Here is a 20,274-nt window from a genome sequence, read left to right on the forward strand (position 1 = left end):
CAAGCCACTGTGTCTGCTGGTAACCAGCTCCTGTAGACTCCCCTCTTTAAGAAGAAGCAGATGACTTGCAACCATGTGGCCAATGACAGGTCCAAACCCCTTTAGCATTCTGGGGCTGTAATGCAGCTAGCAAGAAAGGGGACTCTTTCTTCACCCAAGGCATATCCATAGAACCTACACCTAATGAAATAATTACAAACCAACCCGTGTATTGTCTTCATTAGGTAAAGGGATCTCTTCATAAGTTATTTTGATGTAAGGGGACTTTATAGGTAAAAGCCAGTAGTCTAAGTTGTAAAAGAGGTAAAACTGGTGGTTTAAGACAACCTGATCTACTATTTTTAAGACATTCAAGAAGAACTCTTCAATAGACTGATGAGATTTGAATGGATAGTAGAAATCTCTTATGGCTGCAGCCACTGTCTTGTTTCCTAAAGGTCCAAAAATAGATGTTTCATTCCCCAAATAAATGGGTTCTCCAGTAAACAAAGTAATGCTGGTATAATTTGTTTGTATCTTATTAAATACAGCCCCTAAATCGGCCAACTTCTGGTATGTTCTTAATATAAATTTCGAGCATTCATAAGATTCAAACCACACTACCGCATGCTTGTCAGGACTTGCTCGAACTGTCCAGGTTTCATAGTATATCCCAGTTTCGTTGTCATATTGTACCCATTTTGCCATTTGGTTAAACATTGTTCCTGTAAAAAATAGAAATAGGATATGTCCATAAGCATTATGAAAAACAATACTGACAAATCCATACAATTCATAGATTACAAGGCTAGAAGGGACCATTGTGATCATCTAGTTTGACCTCGTGTATAACACAGGCCATAGAACTTCCCCAAAATAATTCACGATGAGCATGCCTTTTAGAAAAACATCCAAACATCATTTAAAAATTGCCAGTGCTGGAGAATCCACCACAACCCTTGGTAAATTGTTCCAATGGTTAATTACTAAGGCTATGATTTTGTCATGGAGGTTGTAGAAGTCATGGAATCCTTGACTTCCAAAGACCTCTGTGACTTCAGCCCCGACGGCTGGGAGCTGCAGGGTCCTGCTGCCTCCCGCAGCGGCAGGGAGCTGTGAGGTACTCTCACCACCTGAGGCAGTGGGTCCCCAAGCTCTGAGCCGCCATGGGCAGTGGGGGTACCCCGCAGCTTCCCACTGCCGGGGAGGGGGCAGGGGGGCCGGGGAGCTCTCTGCCCCACGGGTGGTGGGGTCCCAGAGCTCCTAGCCACCCTACAGCTGCCCAGCCCCTTCCCATTTTATCATGGATATTTTTAGTAACAGTCAGGGACAGATCATGGGCTTCTGTGAATTTTTCTTCATTGCCCCTGACCTGTCTGTGAGTTTTACTAAAAATATTCATAACAAAATCTTAGCCTTATTAATTACCCTCACTGTTAAAAATTTACACCTTATTTCCAGTCTGAATTTGTCTAACAAACTTCCAGCCATTGGATTATGTTACACCTTTCTCTGCTAGACTGACGAGCCTGTTATTAAACATTTATTCCCCTTGTCATCCCTTAACTTTCTCTTTGTTAAGCTAAATAGATTGACCTTTTTGAGTCTATTACTATCAGGCACGTTTTCTAATCCTTTAATCATTCTCATGGCTCTTCTCTGAACTCTCCAATTAGTCGACATCCTTCTTGAATTGTGGGTGCCAGAACTGGACACAGTATTCCAGTAGTGATCACACCAGTGCCAAATACAGAGATAGAATACAGGGATATAGACAGAGGTAAAATATAGGGTTATAAAAACAGAGGTTCCACTATTTATGCATCTTAGGATTGCATTAACTCTTTTGGTCACAGCATCACACGGGGAGCTCACATTCAGCTGTTTATCCACCATGACCCCAAATCTTTTCCGGTGTCACCGCTTCCCTCATCATGTAAGTCCCTCCTCATGTAAGTACGGCCTACATTCTTTGTTTTTAGATGTATACATTTACATTTAGCCATATTAAAACACACATTGTTTGCTTGCACACACTTTACTAAGCAATTCAGATCAGTCTGAATCAGTGACCTGTCTTCATTATTTATCACTCCTGCTATTTTTGTGTCTACAAACTTTATCAGTGATGATTTTATGTTTTCTTCCAGGTAATTGATAAAAATATTAAATAGTGTAGGGCCATGAACCTATCCCTGTGGGATCCCACTGGAAACACACCCACTCAATGATGATTTCCTGCTTATAATTATATTTTGAGACCTATCAACTAGAGAATTTCTAATCAATTTAATGTGTGCCACGTTAATTTTATATCATTCTAGTTTTTAATCAAAATGTCACATGGTGCCAAGTCACATGCCTTACACAACTCTAAGGGCTTGTCTTCACTACTGTGCTAAATCGGCCGCCGCTGCAGTCTTGCCCTTCTCATATCTATTCAAATGCTCTTGCAAAGACCCTTTTCCTAGCCTGTTCCTTGACCACATCACCTCTCTCTTTCATCCCCTTTCTCTATTGCATCAAATACAAGCTGCTGATTTTCACTTGTAAAGCCTTTAACTGTCTATCCCTACTCTACCTAGCCATCTCTCATTCACTAGCCTCTAATTGGCCCATGATGCCAGCATCCATCACTTACTTGTTAAATTTTCAAATAAGCACCTGTGCTTTCTCCCATGCTGCCCCTCACTGTTTCAGAGAGGCTCCCCATACACACTCCAAAAGCCACTTCATTGTTCTCCTTCAAATCCTTCCTTTAAAAAAGCACCTGTCATAACTATAAAGGGAAGGGTGACAGCTCTCCTGTGTACAGTACTAAAGTCCCTCCTGGTCAGAGACTCTAAAATCCTTTTACCTGTAAAGGGTTAAGAAGCTCGGGTAACCTGGCTGACACCTGACCCAGAGGACCAATAAGGGGACAAGATACTTTCAAATCTTGGGGGGGGAAAGGCTTTTGTGTGTGTCCTTTGTTTAAGGGGTTGTTCGCTCTTGGGACTGAGAGGGACCAGACATCAATCCAGGTTCTCCCCATCTTTCTAAACAAGTCTCTCTTATTTCAAAATTGTAAGTAAAAGCCAGGCAAGGCGTCTTAGATTTACTTTGTTTTCTCAACTTGTAAATGTACCTTTTACTAAAGTGCTTATCTTGTTTGCTATACTTTGAACCTAAGACAGAGGGGATTCCTCTGAGCTCTTTAAGTTTGATTACCCTGTAAAGTTATTTTCCATACTGATTTTGCAGAGATGATTTTTACCTTTTGCTTTAATTAAAAGCCTTCTTTTTTAAAACCTGATTGATTTCTCCTTGTTTTAAGATCCAAAGGGGGTTTGGATCTGTATTCACCAGGAGTTGGTGAAAGGAAGGAGGGGGGAAGGGTCAATTTCTCCTTGTTTTAAGATCCAAAGGGGGTTTGGATCTGTATTCACCAGGAGTTGGTGAAAGGAAGGAGGGGGGAAGGGTCAATCTCTCCTTGTTTAAGATCCAAGCAGTTTGGATCTGTATTCACCAGGGAATTGGTGAAAGGTTTCTCAAGGCTTCCCAGGGAGGGAATCCATCGAGAATGGTGGCAGCGGGACCAGAGCTAAGCTGGTAGATAAGCTTAGCAGTTTTCATGCAGGCCCCTACATTTGTACCCTAAAGTTCAAAGTAGGGATACAGCCTTGACATGGTGGCACAGCGGTGGGATCGTTTTAAACCCAAAAGCCAGTAAGATTTTTTTTTCCTTCTAGCTGCTTGGAAAGCAGAGCTGAAGGTAGATGCATATCTTATCTCTCCTTGCCTGAAGGCAGAGGTGTTAAGTTTTTTTAACAAGGTCCTTTGTTAAGAGAACGGTTCAATAAGTGAGCAAACTTTGATCTAGTAAAGGTAATTTACAAGGTGAATTGTTTTTTTTTTTTCTTTTTACATCCTCGGGAGTAGCTTGTTAGAAAGTCTCTGTTAACTCAGCAGCACTCAGCAGGAGCCTGAGCTAAGTACATCCCAGTTTCAGTCAACTGCAGAGGGGTGTGACCCAGCACAAGAAAACCAGGAAAATGACTACCAAAGAAGAAAAAGCTAAAGAGGAGGCCCACAAGAGAGCTATGGAGCTGAAAGAAAAAGAGATAGAGCTGAGAAACAGAGAAGAGAAAGCCAAAGAGGGGGCCCACAAGAGAGAGATGGAGCTGAGAGACAGAGAAGAGAAAGCCAAAGAGGAGGCCCACAAGAGAGAAATGGAGCTGGAAAAAGCCAAGCAGGAGGCCCATAAAAGAGAGATGGAGCTGAGAGAAAGAAAAGAAAAAGCCAAACAGGAGGCCCATAAAAGAGAGATGGAGCTGAAAGAAAAAGAGATGGAACTGGAAGCAGCAAGGACTAGGCAGGGTGCATCAGACCATCCTAACAACTCCTCTCCAGGTACCACTTCCCATCCCAGGAAATTCCCCACCTACAAGGCAGGCGATGATACTGAGGCCTTCTTAGAAAATTTTGAAAGGGCCTGCCTTGGATACGACATCCCTCCAACCCAGTACATGGTAGAGCTGAGGCCGCAGCTCAGTGGACCCTTAGCAGAGGTGGCGGCTGAAATGCCTAAGGAACACATGAACAGTTATGAACTTTTTAAAAACAAGGCCAGAATCAGAATGGGGCTAACACCTGAGCATGCCCGTCGGCGGTTCAGAGCCCTAAGGTGGAAACCTGATGTGTCATTTACCCGACATGCCTACCACATTGGGAAAAATTGGGATGCCTGGATATCAGGAGCAAATGTTAAATCTACGGAAGAGTTGCCCTTCCTATTGCAAATGGAGCAGTTTTTAGAGGGTGTTCCTGAGGAAATAGAAAGGTACATCCTAGATGGGAAGCCCAAAACTGTAACCGAGGCGGGGGAGATTGGAGCCAAATGGGTGGAGGTGACAGAAAAAAAAAAAGCTAGTAGCAGTTGGAGCGAATATCAGAAGGGGCAAGCCGAAACAAAACCTTATCACCGGGGACAACCCAAGGCCCCACCCACATCCCAAGGAAAACCCCAGACGCCTTCTCACCCCACCACACCAGTCTCCATCAACCAACATCGCCCCGGTAATACCTTAGCAGGGCGATGTTTTAAATGTAATGAACTGGGGCACATAAAGGCTCACTGCCCCAAGAACCCCAACCGAATACAGTTCATTACACCCCAATCACACCAAAGAACCCCAGACCCAGATGCCTCTCTCATACCCTCGGAGCGAAGGGAAACCTTGAGAGTGGGCGGAAAGAAGGTTATCGCTTGGAGGGACACTGGGGCACAAGTGTCAACTATCCACCAATCCCTAGTGGACCCCAAACTCATCAACCCGGAGGCTACAGTGACAATTCAACCCTTTGTGTCACAGTCTGTAACCTTGCCTACAGCCAAGTTGCATGTCCAGTACAAGGGCTGGTCAGGAATGTGGACTTTTGCAGTCTATGACAATTATCCCATTCCCATGCTACTGGGGGAAGACTTGGCCAACCATGTGAAGCTAGCCAAGAGGGTGGGAATAGTCACCCGCAGCCAGGCTAAGCAAGCTTTCACCCCCATCCCTGTTCCTGAGCCGTCCACCAGGGCCCCGTCTGTGTTACCGGAGACCCAAACACAGGTGGTGGAACCGGATCCCCTGCCAACGACTGCAACAGCCGTAGTGGATCCAATCCCAGAGACCCAGCCAAAGCCAGTCCCGGAACCGGAACTGGCAACGCACCCAGCACCAGAACCATTGCCAGCACTGAGTCCAGCGCTTGCAAGCCCGTCTACAACTCCAATGCCAGAGGGCACCAGCGAGTCTGAACTGGTGGAAGCAGCAGATAACCCTACCCAAGAGGCTCAGCCAGAGCCTGAAATACCACATAGTGCACCAGCGGACAGCGGTTCACAGTCAATGGAAACAGCCCCAGCACCTGCATCGCTTCCAGAGGGACCAAGCCTCAGTCCACAGTCCAAGGAGGAACTGATGTCTCCAGCATCAAGGGAACAGTTCCAGGCCGAGCAGGAAGCAGATGACAGCCTTCAAAAAGCTTGGGCGGCGGCACGGAGCACCCCACCGCCTCTCAGCTCTTCTAACCGATCCCGGTTTGTTGTAGAAAAAGGACTTTTATACAAGGAGACTCTTTCTGGTGGGCACCAGGAAGACTGGCATCCTCAAAGACAGTTGGTAGTTCCCACTAAGTATCGGGTAAAGCTCTTGAGCTTAGCCCATGATCATCCCAGTGGCCATTCTGGGGTGAACAGAACCAAAGACCGGTTGGGGAAGTCCTTCCACTGGGAGGGAATGGGCAAGGACGTTGCTAATTATGTCCGGTCTTGTGAGGTGTGCCAACGAGTGGGAAAGCCCCAAGATCAGGTTAAAGCCCCTCTCCAGCCACTACCCATAATTGAGGTCCCATTTCAGCGAGTAGCTGTGGATATTCTGGGTCCTTTCCCAAAGAAGACACCCAGAGGAAAGCAGTACGTACTGACTTTCATGGATTTTGCTACCCGATGGCCGGAAGCTGTACCCTTAAGCAACACCAAGGCTAAAAGTGTGTGCCAGGCATTAGCAGACATTTTTGCCAGGGTAGGGTGGCCCTCCGACATCCTTACAGATTCGGGAACTAATTTCCTGGCAGGGAACATGAAAAACCTGTGGAAAGCTCATGGGGTGAATCACTTGGTTGCCACCCCTCATCACCATCAAACCAATGGTCTGGTGGAGAGGTTTAATGGAACTTTGGGGGCCATGATACGTAAATTCGTAAATGAACACTCCAATGATTGGGACCTAGTGTTGCAGCAGTTGCTTTTTGCCTACAGGGCTGTACCACATCCCAGTTTAGGGTTTTCACCATTTGAACTTGTGTATGGCCGCGAGGTTAAGGGGCCATTACAGTTGGTGAAGCAGCAATGGGAGGGGTTTACGCCTTCTCCAGGAACTAACATTCTAGACTTTGTAAGCAACCTACAAAACACCCTCCGACACTCTTTAGCCCTTGCTAAAGAAAACCTAAAGGATGCTCAGGAAGAGCAAAAGGCCTGGTATGATAAACATTCCAGAGAACGGTCCTTCAAAGTAGGAGACCAAGTCATGGTCTTAAAGGCGCTCCAGGCCCATAAAATGGAAGCGTCGTGGGAAGGACCATTCACGGTCCAGGAGCGCCTAGGAGCTGTTAACTATCTCATAGCCTCCCCCACCTCCAACATAAAGCCTAAGGTATACCATGTTAATTCTCTTAAGCCCTTTTATTCTAGAGAATTAAACGTTTGCCAGTTTACAGCCCAGGAAACTGATGACGCGGAGTGGCCTGCAGGTGTCTACTATGAAGGAAAAAGGAATGGTGGCGTGGAAGAGGTGAACCTCTCCACGACCCTGGGACGTCTGCAGCGACAGCAGATAAAGGAGCTATGCACAAGCTTTGCACCGATTTTCTCAGCCACTCCAGGACGGACCGAACGGGCATACCACTCCATTGACACAGGTAATGCTCACCCAATTAGAACCCCACCCTACCGGGAGTCACCTCATGCCCAAGCGGCTATACAAAGGGAGATCCAGGACATGCTACAGATGGGTATAATCCGCCCCTCTACCAGTGCATGGGCATCTCCAGTGGTTCTAGTTCCCAAACCAGATGGGGAAATACGCTTTTGCGTGGACTACCGTAAGCTAAATGCTGTAACTCGTCCTGACAACTATCCAATGCCACGCACAGATGAGCTATTGGAAAAATTGGGACATGCCCAATTCATCTCTACTTTAGACTTAACCAAAGGGTACTGGCAAGTACCACTAGATGAACCCGCTAAGGAAAGGTCAGCCTTCGTCACCCAGGCAGGGGTGTATGAATTCAATGTACTCCCTTTCGGGTTGCGAAATGCACCCGCCACCTTCCAAAGACTTGTAGATGGTCTCCTAGCAGGATTGGGAGAATCTGCAGTTGCCTACCTCGATGATGTGGCCATTTTTTCTGATTCATGGACAGAACACCTGGAGCACCTGAAAAAAGTCTTCGAGCGCATCCGGCAGGCAGGACTAACTGTTAAGGCTAAAAAGTGTCAAATAGGCCAAAACAGAGTGACGTACCTGGGGCACCAGGTGGGTCAAGGAACTATAAATCCCCTACAGGCCAAAGTGGATGCTATCCAAAAGTGGCCGGTTCCAAAGTCAAAGAAACAGGTCCAATCCTTCTTAGGCTTGGCCGGATATTATAGGCGATTTGTACCACACTACAGCCAAATCGCCGCCCCGCTGACAGACCTAACCAGAAAGAAACAGCCAAATACAGTTCAGTGGACTGATAAGTGTCAAAAGGCCTTTAACCAGCTTAAGGCAACACTCATGTCTGACCCTGTGCTAAGGGCCCCAGACTTTGACAAACCGTTCCTAGTAACCACAGATGCTTCCGAGCGAGGCGTGGGAGCAGTTTTAATGCAGGAAGGACCAGATCAAGAATTCCATCCTGTCGTGTTTCTCAGCAAGAAACTGTCTGAGAGGGAAAGCCACTGGTCAATCAGCGAAAAGGAATGCTACGCCATTGTGTACGCGCTGGAAAAGCTACGCCCATATGTTTGGGGACGGCGTTTCCAACTACAAACAGACCATGCTGCGCTACAGTGGCTTCATACCGCCAAGGGAAATAACAAAAAACTTCTTCGGTGGAGTTTAGCCCTCCAAGATTTTGATTTTGAAATACAACACATTTCGGGAGCTTCTAACAAAGTGGCTGATGCACTCTCCCGGGAAAGTTTCCCAGAGTTAACTGGTTAACAATTGTTCTTGTAATGAAACATATTGTTAGTTTTTATATAATCAGTAGTATGTCTAAAGGTACATGTGTCTTGTTAACTCTGTTTTCTCCTAGAACTCCAGGAAGAAATCCCAGCCAGTGTGGAACCGAACGTCCAACACTATCTGTGATTTGGGGGGCGTGTCATAACTATAAAGGGAAGGGTGACAGCTCTCCTGTGTACAGTACTAAAGTCCCTCCTGGTCAGAGACTCTAAAATCCTTTTACCTGTAAAGGGTTAAGAAGCTCGGGTAACCTGGCTGACACCTGACCCAGAGGACCAATAAGGGGACAAGATACTTTCAAATCTTGGGGGGGGAAAGGCTTTTGTGTGTGTCCTTTGTTTAAGGGGTTGTTCGCTCTTGGGACTGAGAGGGACCAGACATCAATCCAGGTTCTCCCCATCTTTCTAAACAAGTCTCTCTTATTTCAAAATTGTAAGTAAAAGCCAGGCAAGGCGTCTTAGATTTACTTTGTTTTCTCAACTTGTAAATGTACCTTTTACTAAAGTGCTTATCTTGTTTGCTATACTTTGAACCTAAGACAGAGGGGATTCCTCTGAGCTCTTTAAGTTTGATTACCCTGTAAAGTTATTTTCCATACTGATTTTGCAGAGATGATTTTTACCTTTTGCTTTAATTAAAAGCCTTCTTTTTTAAAACCTGATTGATTTCTCCTTGTTTTAAGATCCAAAGGGGGTTTGGATCTGTATTCACCAGGAGTTGGTGAAAGGAAGGAGGGGGGAAGGGTCAATTTCTCCTTGTTTTAAGATCCAAAGGGGGTTTGGATCTGTATTCACCAGGAGTTGGTGAAAGGAAGGAGGGGGGAAGGGTCAATCTCTCCTTGTTTAAGATCCAAGCAGTTTGGATCTGTATTCACCAGGGAATTGGTGAAAGGTTTCTCAAGGCTTCCCAGGGAGGGAATCCATCGAGAATGGTGGCAGCGGGACCAGAGCTAAGCTGGTAGATAAGCTTAGCAGTTTTCATGCAGGCCCCTACATTTGTACCCTAAAGTTCAAAGTAGGGATACAGCCTTGACAGCACCTTTGCCCCAAAGTCTACAAAAAACTTGACAACGGTTTGCTGAGACCACTGCCTATCATACTGACCAATATTGTCTCATTGTTTCCTTGTACTCCCCTGTCTGTCTGTATCCACCTGTTTTCACTTAGATTGGAAGCTCTTTGGGGGCAGAAACTGTCTTTTTGTACTGTGTTTGTACAGCACCTAGAGCAATGGAGTCCTCCTGAGCCATAAGTGGGGCTTCATAGCTGCAATACAAACAACAACAATCCTATTCTTTTATCACTGTTGGTTGAATTTTTGGAACTGCCTATGATTCAGGTTCATAATATAGCAAGTCATAAATCCTGTATTAACAACTACCCTGCCATTGTATGCTGCACAGAGAGGAATTTTAATTACACTTCATATTCTTGGAGTGTACTGCAGTGTATATCGTGGGATGGCGTTTCCCTCTCTTCACAAGACTGGGATTTTTATTGTTAAATAAAAAGCACTGGCCGCAACAAACAACTTATTAAAAGATTATGCACGAACTGGGCATGCAATTGAAATTATAAAATTATCTTCTTTACTTTTTTAATGTTTCAAAACACATGTCCTTACTAACAACTCTGTGCCCCTTTAAAGTGATTTTCAAATATTACAAAATGTCAAATCGCCAAAACTGGCACAAGCTACTCAAAAAACGTTCAGACCTACCCGCTGAAGAAATTCAACCCACACACATTTCTTACTAAGTTAAGGTCTCAGGGAGTAAAAGTGCCATGCAGTATTTTCTGAAGGTCAACACACTCCATCGTCAGAGCAATGAAGAAAGTGATTTCCAGAGCATTCTCCTATCACAGTGAAAATACCAGAAAGCCACAATTGCACAAGAAATTCTGTGGTGTTAGGAGCCCAAAACTGCAGACTCTTGGTAGTGCTGATTTGCTTAGTTTTTGCAGGATTGGGCCCCAAGGTCATCAGGACCAAAACCTACAAGAAGGTCCTACAGACCTGGGTCTGACACTATTCCATATTTTCATTAATGATTTGGATGATGGCGTGGAGATTGTGCTTATAAAATTTGTGGCTGGCACCAAGGGGGAGGGGTTGTAAACACTTTGGAGGACTGGATTAGAATTCAAAAATGATACTGATAAATTGCAGAATTCGTCTGAAATCAATAAGATGGAATTATCTAAAAGACAAGTGCAAAGTACTAAACTTCACAACTCAAATTCACAAATACAAAAATGGGGAATAACTGGGTAGGCAATAACACGGCAGACAAGGATCTGGAGATTATACTATATCACAACTGAATATAAATCAACAATGGGACAATTGCAAAAAAGGTTATGTAATTTTGGGACATATTAACAAGGTGTCATATACAAGACCTGGAAGGTAATTGTTCCATTCTACTCAGCTCTGGTGGGGCCTCAGCTGGAGTACTGCTTCCAGTTTTGCACAGTACACTTTAGATAGATATGTACAAATTGGAGAAAGTCCAAAGAGAGCAACAAAAACGATAAAAGGTTTAGAAAACCTGATCTGTGAGGAAAGGTTGAAAGAACTGATAGTCCTGGGGAAGTTCTGCACAACTGCGATGCAGCAGAAAAATACACACATACACGCGCACACAGATTCCCTTTGCTTCCTTGCAGAAAATGGTTTCTGTGGGGAAGCAAAAAGAAGCTGCACCAGTACTTACTCATCCCTCCCTGGCAGCTCAGATGCCTCTGTTCTGTCACTGGGAGAAGGGGGGGTCTGGCATGTCCTGGCCGCCCAGGGACATTAGTCTCAACTGGAGGGGGAGGTGGGGGGAGGACAGAGATGCAGTTCCCCCTTCCCTGCACAGAGCAGCCAGGGCTAGGCCAGATCAAACCCCAGAAACTTCCCCTGGCTGCAGGAAGCTCTGCACCATGTGTGTGTGTGTGTGTCTGGGTGCGGAGGTCCAGGTCATCCCACTGATCAGCTGCACCCTGACCCCCCCCCCCCCCCACACACACACACACACACTGAGCCCTAACCACCTTCACCTGGACTCCCCTATAGAGTCCCATCCCCCCTGCATCCAGAACCCCGCACCGAGCTGCCTGCACCCAGATTGCGCCACACAGAACCCTGGTACTCCTGAGGGAATTCTGCACCAAAAAATTAAAATTCTGCAATGTTCTGCATATGGTGCGGGGGGGGGGGGGGGAAATGGGACTCAGGGTAGGGGGTTGGGGTACAGGAGGGGTGTGGCAGGGGACTCAGGGCTGGGGGTTGGGTGCAGGAGGGATGGGGGTGAAGCAGGGGGCTCAGGGCAGGGGGTTGGGGTGCAGAAGGGGTTTGGGGTGCAGGCTCCAGCCCGGTACCGCTTACCTTGAGCGACTCCGGGGTGGCAGCGGCGCACAGCGGGGCTAAGGCAGGCTCCCTGCCTGCCCTGGCCCCGCGTCGCTCCCGGAAGTGGCCAGCATGTCCGGCAGTGGCTCCTGGGGGTGGGGCTTAACTGCACGCTGCCCTCGCCTGCAGGTACCACCCCCGAAACTCCCATTGGCCACGGTTCCTCATTCCCGGCCAATGGGAGCTGCGGGGGGCAGTGCCTGCGCAGAGCCCTCGGCCCCCCCCTCCTCCAGGGGCCGCAGGGACGTGGTGTAGGCCGCTTCCGGGAGCGGCGCAGGGCCAGGGCAGACAGGGAGCCTGGCTTAGCCTCGCTGCGCCACGGGGCTGGCAGTCCCGCAGGACGGATTGAAAGCCCTGACGGGCTGGATCCGGACCACAGGCCATAGTTTGCCCTCCCCTGCACTAAGTAGTAATGACCACAATACAATTAGATTCAACATCCAATGGGGAAGTCAGGTACCAAAACCCAACATAATTACACTAAACTTTAGAAAGGAATATTTCAATAAAAAGGAGGAGACTAGTAAAAAATGCCCTAAAGTCAAAAGTAAAGGCAGTTAAATCCTTAGATATGGCATAAGGAAACAATAGCAGAGTCTCAGAAGGAATATATCCCTCGGCTCGCGCAGCTTCCTGCAGCCCCCATTGGCCTGGGACGGCGAACCGTGGCCAGTGGGAGCCACGATCGGCTGAACCAGTGAACCAGGGTGCTTACCCTGGCGAGCCGCGTGCCAAAGGTTGCCGATCCCTGAATTAGGAAGTAAGAGGCCATCATGGGGGGGCAGATTATCCCACATCTCCCTACTGTAGGTTTTTTGCACCTGCTTCTGAAGCACCTGTTGCTGACCATTGTCAGAGATAGCAAATTGGAGTAGATAGACCATGGACCTGATCCTGTCTGGCAATTCCTATCTACACCCAATTTGCACATGTACATATGATTATACAAGACACATGGTAAGAGAGATTCAGGTCAAAGATGTATGAGTGTCATCAACATGCTGCAGCAGTACAACCCAAACCATCTGACTTTCTCCCCAAGCAGATTCACATATGTGCCAGAGAACAGGGAAAATGGAATGGAGTCAAGGATTACACTTCACAAAAGTCCCTTGGGAAAATGAGCAACCTGCCAAAACTACACTATAGCATCTCCCCAAGAGGAAAGTACCTCACAAGTAATATTCTAACCACTCCTGCTAGGACCCACAGGAAAGGTCAAAAATACATTATGATCAACAGTACCAGAAGCTACCAACAGATCTGAAAGAACTGGTGTGGACATCTGATCAACATGGAGGAGGCCCACGTATTTAATAAGTTACGGCTCTGTCACATTATATGGGCTGCTTTTTATTTCTTAGCAGCATCGGTCAGATGGAATCTGCAGACTCAAAGGTTGAGGTGCCAAACTGATGAAAATGGAAGGGAACTTAGGTAGAATAACACATCACGTTAGCATTTGAAACACACAGGGCTGTAGTTTTAATCTGATTTTCGCTGCTTAGAAAGAAAAGCAGCCTGTAGAGTGTGCCAGAGCCTTAGCAGGCTAGATGAACATACTGAATACTTCTACACGTTATTTAAAAGGCAGCACATTCTTGTATGAGCTTTGCATGCAATTTGTTCAGTATTTATTAAGGAGAGAGTTATTTTTTATTCTAGCATTTCAGTTTCACATTGAGGAGCTGTGATGAGCCCATACTGTAGATTGAACCAAGAAGCTATTTTGGTGAGCTATACAAAAAGACTAAGTATAATAAATACACCACTTGACCCGCAGTATGTGATAGATAGGCCTATTACTGCTACTGGGATTATTTGCAGTTTTATGATACAACAGTTGGGGGGGAAAAAGATGAGTGACTGTAGCTGTTCTTGAGAGCATTTCCTGTTATGTCCTACTTATCAGTTCAAGAGCACAACACAATTCTCTCAATTTTTTCCATTTAAAAATTCATCTGCCACTTCACAGCAGGAGGTTGTGTTCCAGCACAAGTGTATGAAAAGAGGCTATTTTTACACTCAAAAGACTCCACTATTCTTGCAGAGGTGCTCATGTGACATTCCAAGCAATTCTCACTTAACAGCATCTTTTTAGCATGGCTTGTTCAAAGGACAGTATTACCATATCACTTCCTATATTAAGAAAATTAGAAGAGTAATATTTCAATTTCAAATTAACAGCTTTAATCACTCTGCATTGCAAATGACTCACAAAAAGTGAGTGGAAAGATACTGTCTGACGTGAATGTGAGCCTGTCTTAGTACATTATGGTATTAGTGTCACCACAGGATTCTGAAATCTACCTGATATAGTGGTCACCAGAACCAAGGTCCCATTTTCCTTCCAGTGTACATCATCTATTCCTTCATAAAAGCATGCAGCTCCCTGATTACACCAGAATGGTGCATCCATGTCAGGCCGGAGATGTGGAAATGTGCAGTTCCCAAGCTGGAAGAGTTCATACCATTCCATTGTGTAGTTTTTGCCAGTTAGAGAGCTCTTGAAGCCAACAGCATCATGCATAATATTCTGAGGAAAGGTCATGAACACAAAGGAAAACAGTTTTGTAGGGCCTACTTCACTTTGCATTACTTACCTACTGTACAGTAGTTTAGAAAATAGGGTTCTGTAAAATGGGATGTACCACGCTAAATTACACAAATATTGATTCACATCATACTTGTCTGGATCCTGCACCGACTTCCATTTGCAGCCTGTAGTAGTGGTAATTAGGAGTTAGATATTGAATCGGAGTTAAGCATCAAACTTCCTCTTATCTCTGCATATCCCCCCTCCAACCTCCCAAATTGTGGACCAAGGATCAACAAATGAAGCTCCTTTTGTGGACTCAATCCTGTACAAAGTAATGTAAACCATTTGAAAACCTCAGTGTTGCCATCTACAAGCATTCAAAAATCATGAGTCAGGCCCCAAAATCATGGAATTACCTTAAAATTCATGCTGTTAACAATAAGTGTTGGATTCAGTTTATTTGCCTTCTCATTTTTTACTCTCTAGAACAGTGGTTCTCAAACTAGGGCTGCCGCTTGTTCAGGGAAAGCCCCTGGCGGGCCGGGCCAGTTTGTTTACCTGCCGTGTCCGCAGGTTCGGCCGATCACGGCTCCCACTGGCCGCGGTTCGTCACTCCAAGCCAATGGGGGCTGCAGGAAGGGCGGCCAGCACATCCCTCGGCCCGCGCCGCTTCCTGCTGCAGCGAACGGGAGCCGCGATCAGCCAAACCTGCGGACGCGACAGGTAAACAAACCGGCCCGGCCCGCCAGGGGCTTTCCCTGAACAAGCGGCGGACCTAGTTTGAGAACCACTGCTCTATAGTGCGCATATTTAAGCTTCCCTCTGCAACCATAACAGCTAGATATTTACTTTAAAAAAAAAGCAGCTGAGGTTCTGTTGCATTCACATGATTCCAGGAGCTGAGGCTTTAAGAGAAACACCATATATTGTGAGACTTGTAATAGAAGTCGAAAGAGTTGGCAACACTGTCAGTGAGTGATCCACAGGGCAGACTGCAGCTTGTTTTTCAGATCAGACAGATATCCATGTTCATACAAAATTTAATTCAAATCAGACTTTGTTTACTGTGAGATCTTACTTCTTCATTTTAAAAAACAAAGCTGTAGATGTATAAGATTAACAAGATCTTTCCTACACATTAGCCAGATATTTTGTCATAAAGGACCAATTCAAAGTGTTCTTTGTAAGTGATGTTAAAGTCAATGCAAAAATGCAAATAAATACAAGGTAATGCACACACAATACATTTCCAATCCTTGGTATGCAAGGGCAAAAATACCACATCATGTTCTTTTCCTAATCTGTCTTGAATTACTTCCATAACTCTTGTTTCAAGGTTAGCAGTTTTCTAGCCCATAGCCTCCAATATTCCACACAACTATGCTTAAATATTATAATGAATGAAGTCCTACTGTTGACATTTGCTGCTGAATTTAACTGATTTGAAACTAATACATTTTTGTTAAATGAAAACATCACCTTACCAAATGTCCAAGCAGATCCCCATATTTGAATTCCCACACTGGAGCTTGTAATCGATAGACTTCAATGACATCCTCATCCTTCATTGCTGGAATGGGACAGCCAGTAGGACAGAAAGTGTAACGAGCTTGACAATAGGGATCTGTTTTCGGACGGTAATCAAAACGCCTACGTTTAAAAACAAAAGCATGGAAAACTTTCTGTGTTGCTTCAGAGGAAAAGTAGGATGCCACAAAGACACTTATTTTAAGAGCCACTTTCCAAAACAGCCTCTAATGGCCTGATTTTTAGAAGTTCTGAATACCTGGAGCTCCCCTTCAAGTCAATGGGAGCTATGGGTGTGCAGCACCTTTAAAAGTCATAAGACCCCAACCCTGAAAACACGTACACAGATGAGTTAATGGGATTACTCATGTGCATGTTTGTAGGACTGAGGCTTAAACTTGCATCTTCAATATGTGAGTGCAAATAATAACATTTAGATGTCTAATGTGGGAAACAATGTTAATTGCACTGTAATGTACTTGTACTCGCAAGTAACTTGCACACACTACACTGTGGTCACAAGATTAGAGGTTGGTTTAAGATCTGTTTCAAAATTTGGTCCCAAGGGCTTTATCTACACAGGAAATAGCTATTCTGGAATAACCATTCAGCAATAAGTATTCCAGAATAGCACCCCTGTAGACACTATTCTGGAATAAAAGTGACTTTACTCCAAAATAATTACTCTCCTCACAAAGTGGAGTAATTATTCAGAAATGAGATCACTTTTATTCTGAAACAGCATGTCGATAAAAGGAGTTATTTTGGAATAGCTAAATTATACCACAACAGCTATTCTGGAATAATGATGCCAGTCAATTTCCCCCATATAAAGAAGGCCTAAGAATCTGAAATCCACACATTTCTTCCAGAGATTTTCAGCTCTCCCATTAAACCTCATTCTAGGTAATCATACCTTGTTTTCAAAATAACTGAAAAAACAGACTCTACATGTACAGTACTATCAATATAGACCATAAAACCATGATTTCTCCACTTCAAAAGTTCTCCAACGACCTTCAAATTCTACTCTAACTCATTCACTATATTTCACTTAGGTCCTGTTCCTCCTCACATTAAATTATAAACAGCATCCAAACACACAACTTAAATATTCTCCCCCCTCTTACAAGAGCAAGATATTAAATATGCTTATTTCAGTAAAGATATGAGATGATCAGGCCCTTATATGCTTTATAAGGGTTGGTTTTGTTTCAACAAGTTTGAAATTATAGGGCCTAATTCTGCGCCCACTGAAGTCAACGTCAAACCCCCACTGACTTCAGTGGATGGAGGAACAATCCCTCAGTTACTATGTGTTTTGTTTCCTTTCTAGCATTCAGTAATCAGTCTTTGATACTAGGAACACACTGCCCCCTCCATCCCCCATACACTCACTAGATGTAATAGTTAACACCCCTCTCTACCCACTCCCACAAGTCCTTCCCCACATAAGTCAGACAAAACTTCTACATGTATTACTATCCCTTCTCCCAAAATCCTCCTACAATCACATGCACAATTCCATTTGTTTATTAAATGTACAGGCTATGGAGCAGGATTGAAACTTCCTACCAGACATAGAATTTCATCTGTGTTCAGTAGTAAGCTCCAGCTATAGAGGAAGGGAAAGAAATACAGAATTGAGTCCTAAATATTCTTCCACTGTAATTTTGATTGCAGAGTTTCTTTGAGGCTTTTGTATTTGTTAATTTAAAATAAAAAAATAATCAACCAGATTAAAATTTGTTCTGTGGACTGCATATAGCTTAATACAATTAAATCAGTGAGACAACTCCTGGCATTAAAGTTAAGCATGTGTGTTTGCAGGACTGGAATCTTATGTATCTACCTTTAATAAAGTTAATTAGCTCACATGAATTAGAGAGAGAGAGAGAAAGAGAGCATGTGTGTGAAAATATTTAACATATTTGGTTCACCAAAAACTGCTGCAGATGCTCAAAGGCCAACCTAGGAAAAACAAAAAGTGGCTATGCAAAAATATCACCTTCAACAGATCAGCTCCCTGTGTGTATTCAGAATCTTATCTTCTCACTTTATAACACTGAATATTTAATTTTAATTTAAATTAAAGAAAAAAATTCTATGGCACAATTAACTTCTGTTAGCACTGAAGATTCCATACAACCATAGAACAGTGAGCAGGATTCTATATCAGTTCATGCATCAATATCGATTGTTAACTAAGTTACAATTACAAAATATTTTGACCTGATTTTCTGAGGCCTCAGGCACCTGCAGCTCCTGCTTACTACAATAAGAATTAAATTATAAGTATCACTAAAAATTATGGCACTTATTACTGTTTGTGGCCAAGATCCACCAGTTAGAAAGAACACAGCTTGATTTTCAGATTCCAGGTCAAGTCTACAAGGCCCTATCCTCTTGTAAATTGAGAATTTGATATGATGCCACTGACAAACAAGGAATTACTCTGAATGACTTAAAAAAGAAATCCCAAACTTTAATTATTATTATCACTATTAACACCTCATTATGTATAATAATGAAATGCGAGGATGGAGTCTACCAAACTAAAACAGGTATCAGAAAAAAGCAGGTGTCTCACTTAAACAGTCCTTTGGCAAACTAGATTTACTAATGTACTAGAACTAGTAAAAAAATTACTAAAATGGTTCAAGGAGTCCTGACACAGATGCTCCAATTTTTAGGACACTTAAACAACACCCTTAGAAGATGGAAAATCATTGTAGAAAAGAAATCAATGGCGACCTCAACGTCTTTCGTCACTCTGCGATTTTCAGGCTTGCTCTTGACTCATTACAAACTTCCTAATCTGGACTGGAATTTTGAAAGCAAAAACCAAAAAAGCCATCTTAATTAGTTACACAATATTTCACAAAACTTTTTGCCAACTCAAACCAGTGAAGCCCAATGACTTCCTGGAGTTATGAAACCTGTTTTCAGAGACTGCCCCTGGATTTTTGTATTTGTTTAAGAATCTACCTTTTACAGGCAGAAAAAGGGAAGTAGTTGCAGTTTCTATGCTTAAACAGTTCAGAGATGGCTTGATTTATAATGTGCTGTACAGAAAAACATAAGAATGGCCATACTGGATCAGACCAGTGGTCCATCTAGCCCAGGGGTCGGCAACCTCTGGCACGCGGCTCGCCAGGGTAGGCACCCTGGCGGGCTGGGCCAGTTTGTTTACCTGCCGTGTCGGCAGGTTCGACCGATCGCGGCTCCCACTGGCTGTGGTTCGCCGTCCCAGGCCAATGGGGGCTGCGGGAAGCGGCGCGGGTGAGGGATGTGCTGGCCGCGGCTTCCCGCCGCCCCCATTGGCCTGGGACGGCGAACCGCAGCCAGTGGGAGCCGCAATCGGCCGAACCTGCTGACACGGCAGGTAAACAAACCGGCCCGGCCCGAGCCGCAGGCCAGAGGTTGCCGACCCCTGATCTAGCCCAACTAGCTCATTCCCTCTGAAGCACCAGACACCAGCCACTGTTGGAGGACAGAATGCTGGGCTAGTATGGCCATTCTTAAGTTTTTTAAGGCTTTGACCAAAACTGCAACTTGCAAAATGTTACTCACTTGTATACTGATATAAGTCAGCCCTTTGATTTCAAAAAGAGCTACTTGGACAGAGACTCCTCCTGGCTGTGTATCTATGATTAGCCACTTCTGCAATCAAATCCAGGGGTCACTGTAGTGCTGCAGGCTGACACTCAACCTAGGCCTTTTTAACCGTGTGATCCCCTGAACAAGGAAGCTTTAAAATGATATCTGGTTTACACACACTCACCCAAAGAGGAGAGGGAAAGAGGCTCTGAATTAAGTGTCTAAAACCCCAAAGTGGGAGTGATATATACACACACACACAGTGAGCCAGCCTTGCTTCCAGTGCAGGCTACCAACTCACCTGTAAGGCACAGGCCACTTGTGTTGTTGCTGGGGCTGGGATCCTGCAAGGGAGGCAGGCATCCCAACCACTAGCAGCAGCAACAGCAGCTCCCGGTGGCAACCGACCCTCATCCCTCGGCGCAGCCCCCGCCGACAGCCCCTGGCCGCTGGTCCAGATGCCTGACCACA

The 20,274-nt window shown here is 44.8% G+C and overlaps 1 protein-coding gene across 1 annotated transcript; it reads right to left on the reverse strand.

Moving 5' to 3' along the window:
• On the reverse strand, positions 1 to 20,217 carry CLN5 (CLN5 intracellular trafficking protein). The gene is made up of 4 exons (XM_065423659.1): positions 20,105 to 20,217; positions 16,161 to 16,326; positions 14,448 to 14,673; positions 1 to 704 (listed from the first exon to the last, which is right to left on the reverse strand). The coding sequence occupies exons 1-4, from the start codon at positions 20,215 to 20,217 to the stop codon at positions 193 to 195; spliced, it is 1,017 nt and encodes a 338-aa protein (XP_065279731.1). The 3' UTR covers positions 1 to 192.
• Positions 20,218 to 20,274: the final 57 nt, after the last annotated feature.

Source organism: Emys orbicularis, chromosome 1 (genome assembly GCF_028017835.1).
Source record: "Emys orbicularis isolate rEmyOrb1 chromosome 1, rEmyOrb1.hap1, whole genome shotgun sequence".
Classification (NCBI taxonomy): Eukaryota; Metazoa; Chordata; order Testudines; family Emydidae; genus Emys; species Emys orbicularis.

Excerpts from the sequence above, each read along its gene's own strand:
- CLN5 (XM_065423659.1), bottom strand. The coding sequence starts at position 20,217 with ATGAGGGTCGGTTGCCACCGGGAGCTGCTGTTGCTGCTGCTAGTGGTT. Across the intron at positions 16,327-20,104 it reads AAGTGGCCTGTGCCTTACAG|GCGTTTTGATTACCGTCCGA; the intron begins GTGAGTTGGTAG and ends TTTTAAACGTAG. Across the intron at positions 705-14,447 it reads TCTGGTGACCACTATATCAG|GAACAATGTTTAACCAAATG; the intron begins GTAGATTTCAGA and ends TATTTTTTACAG.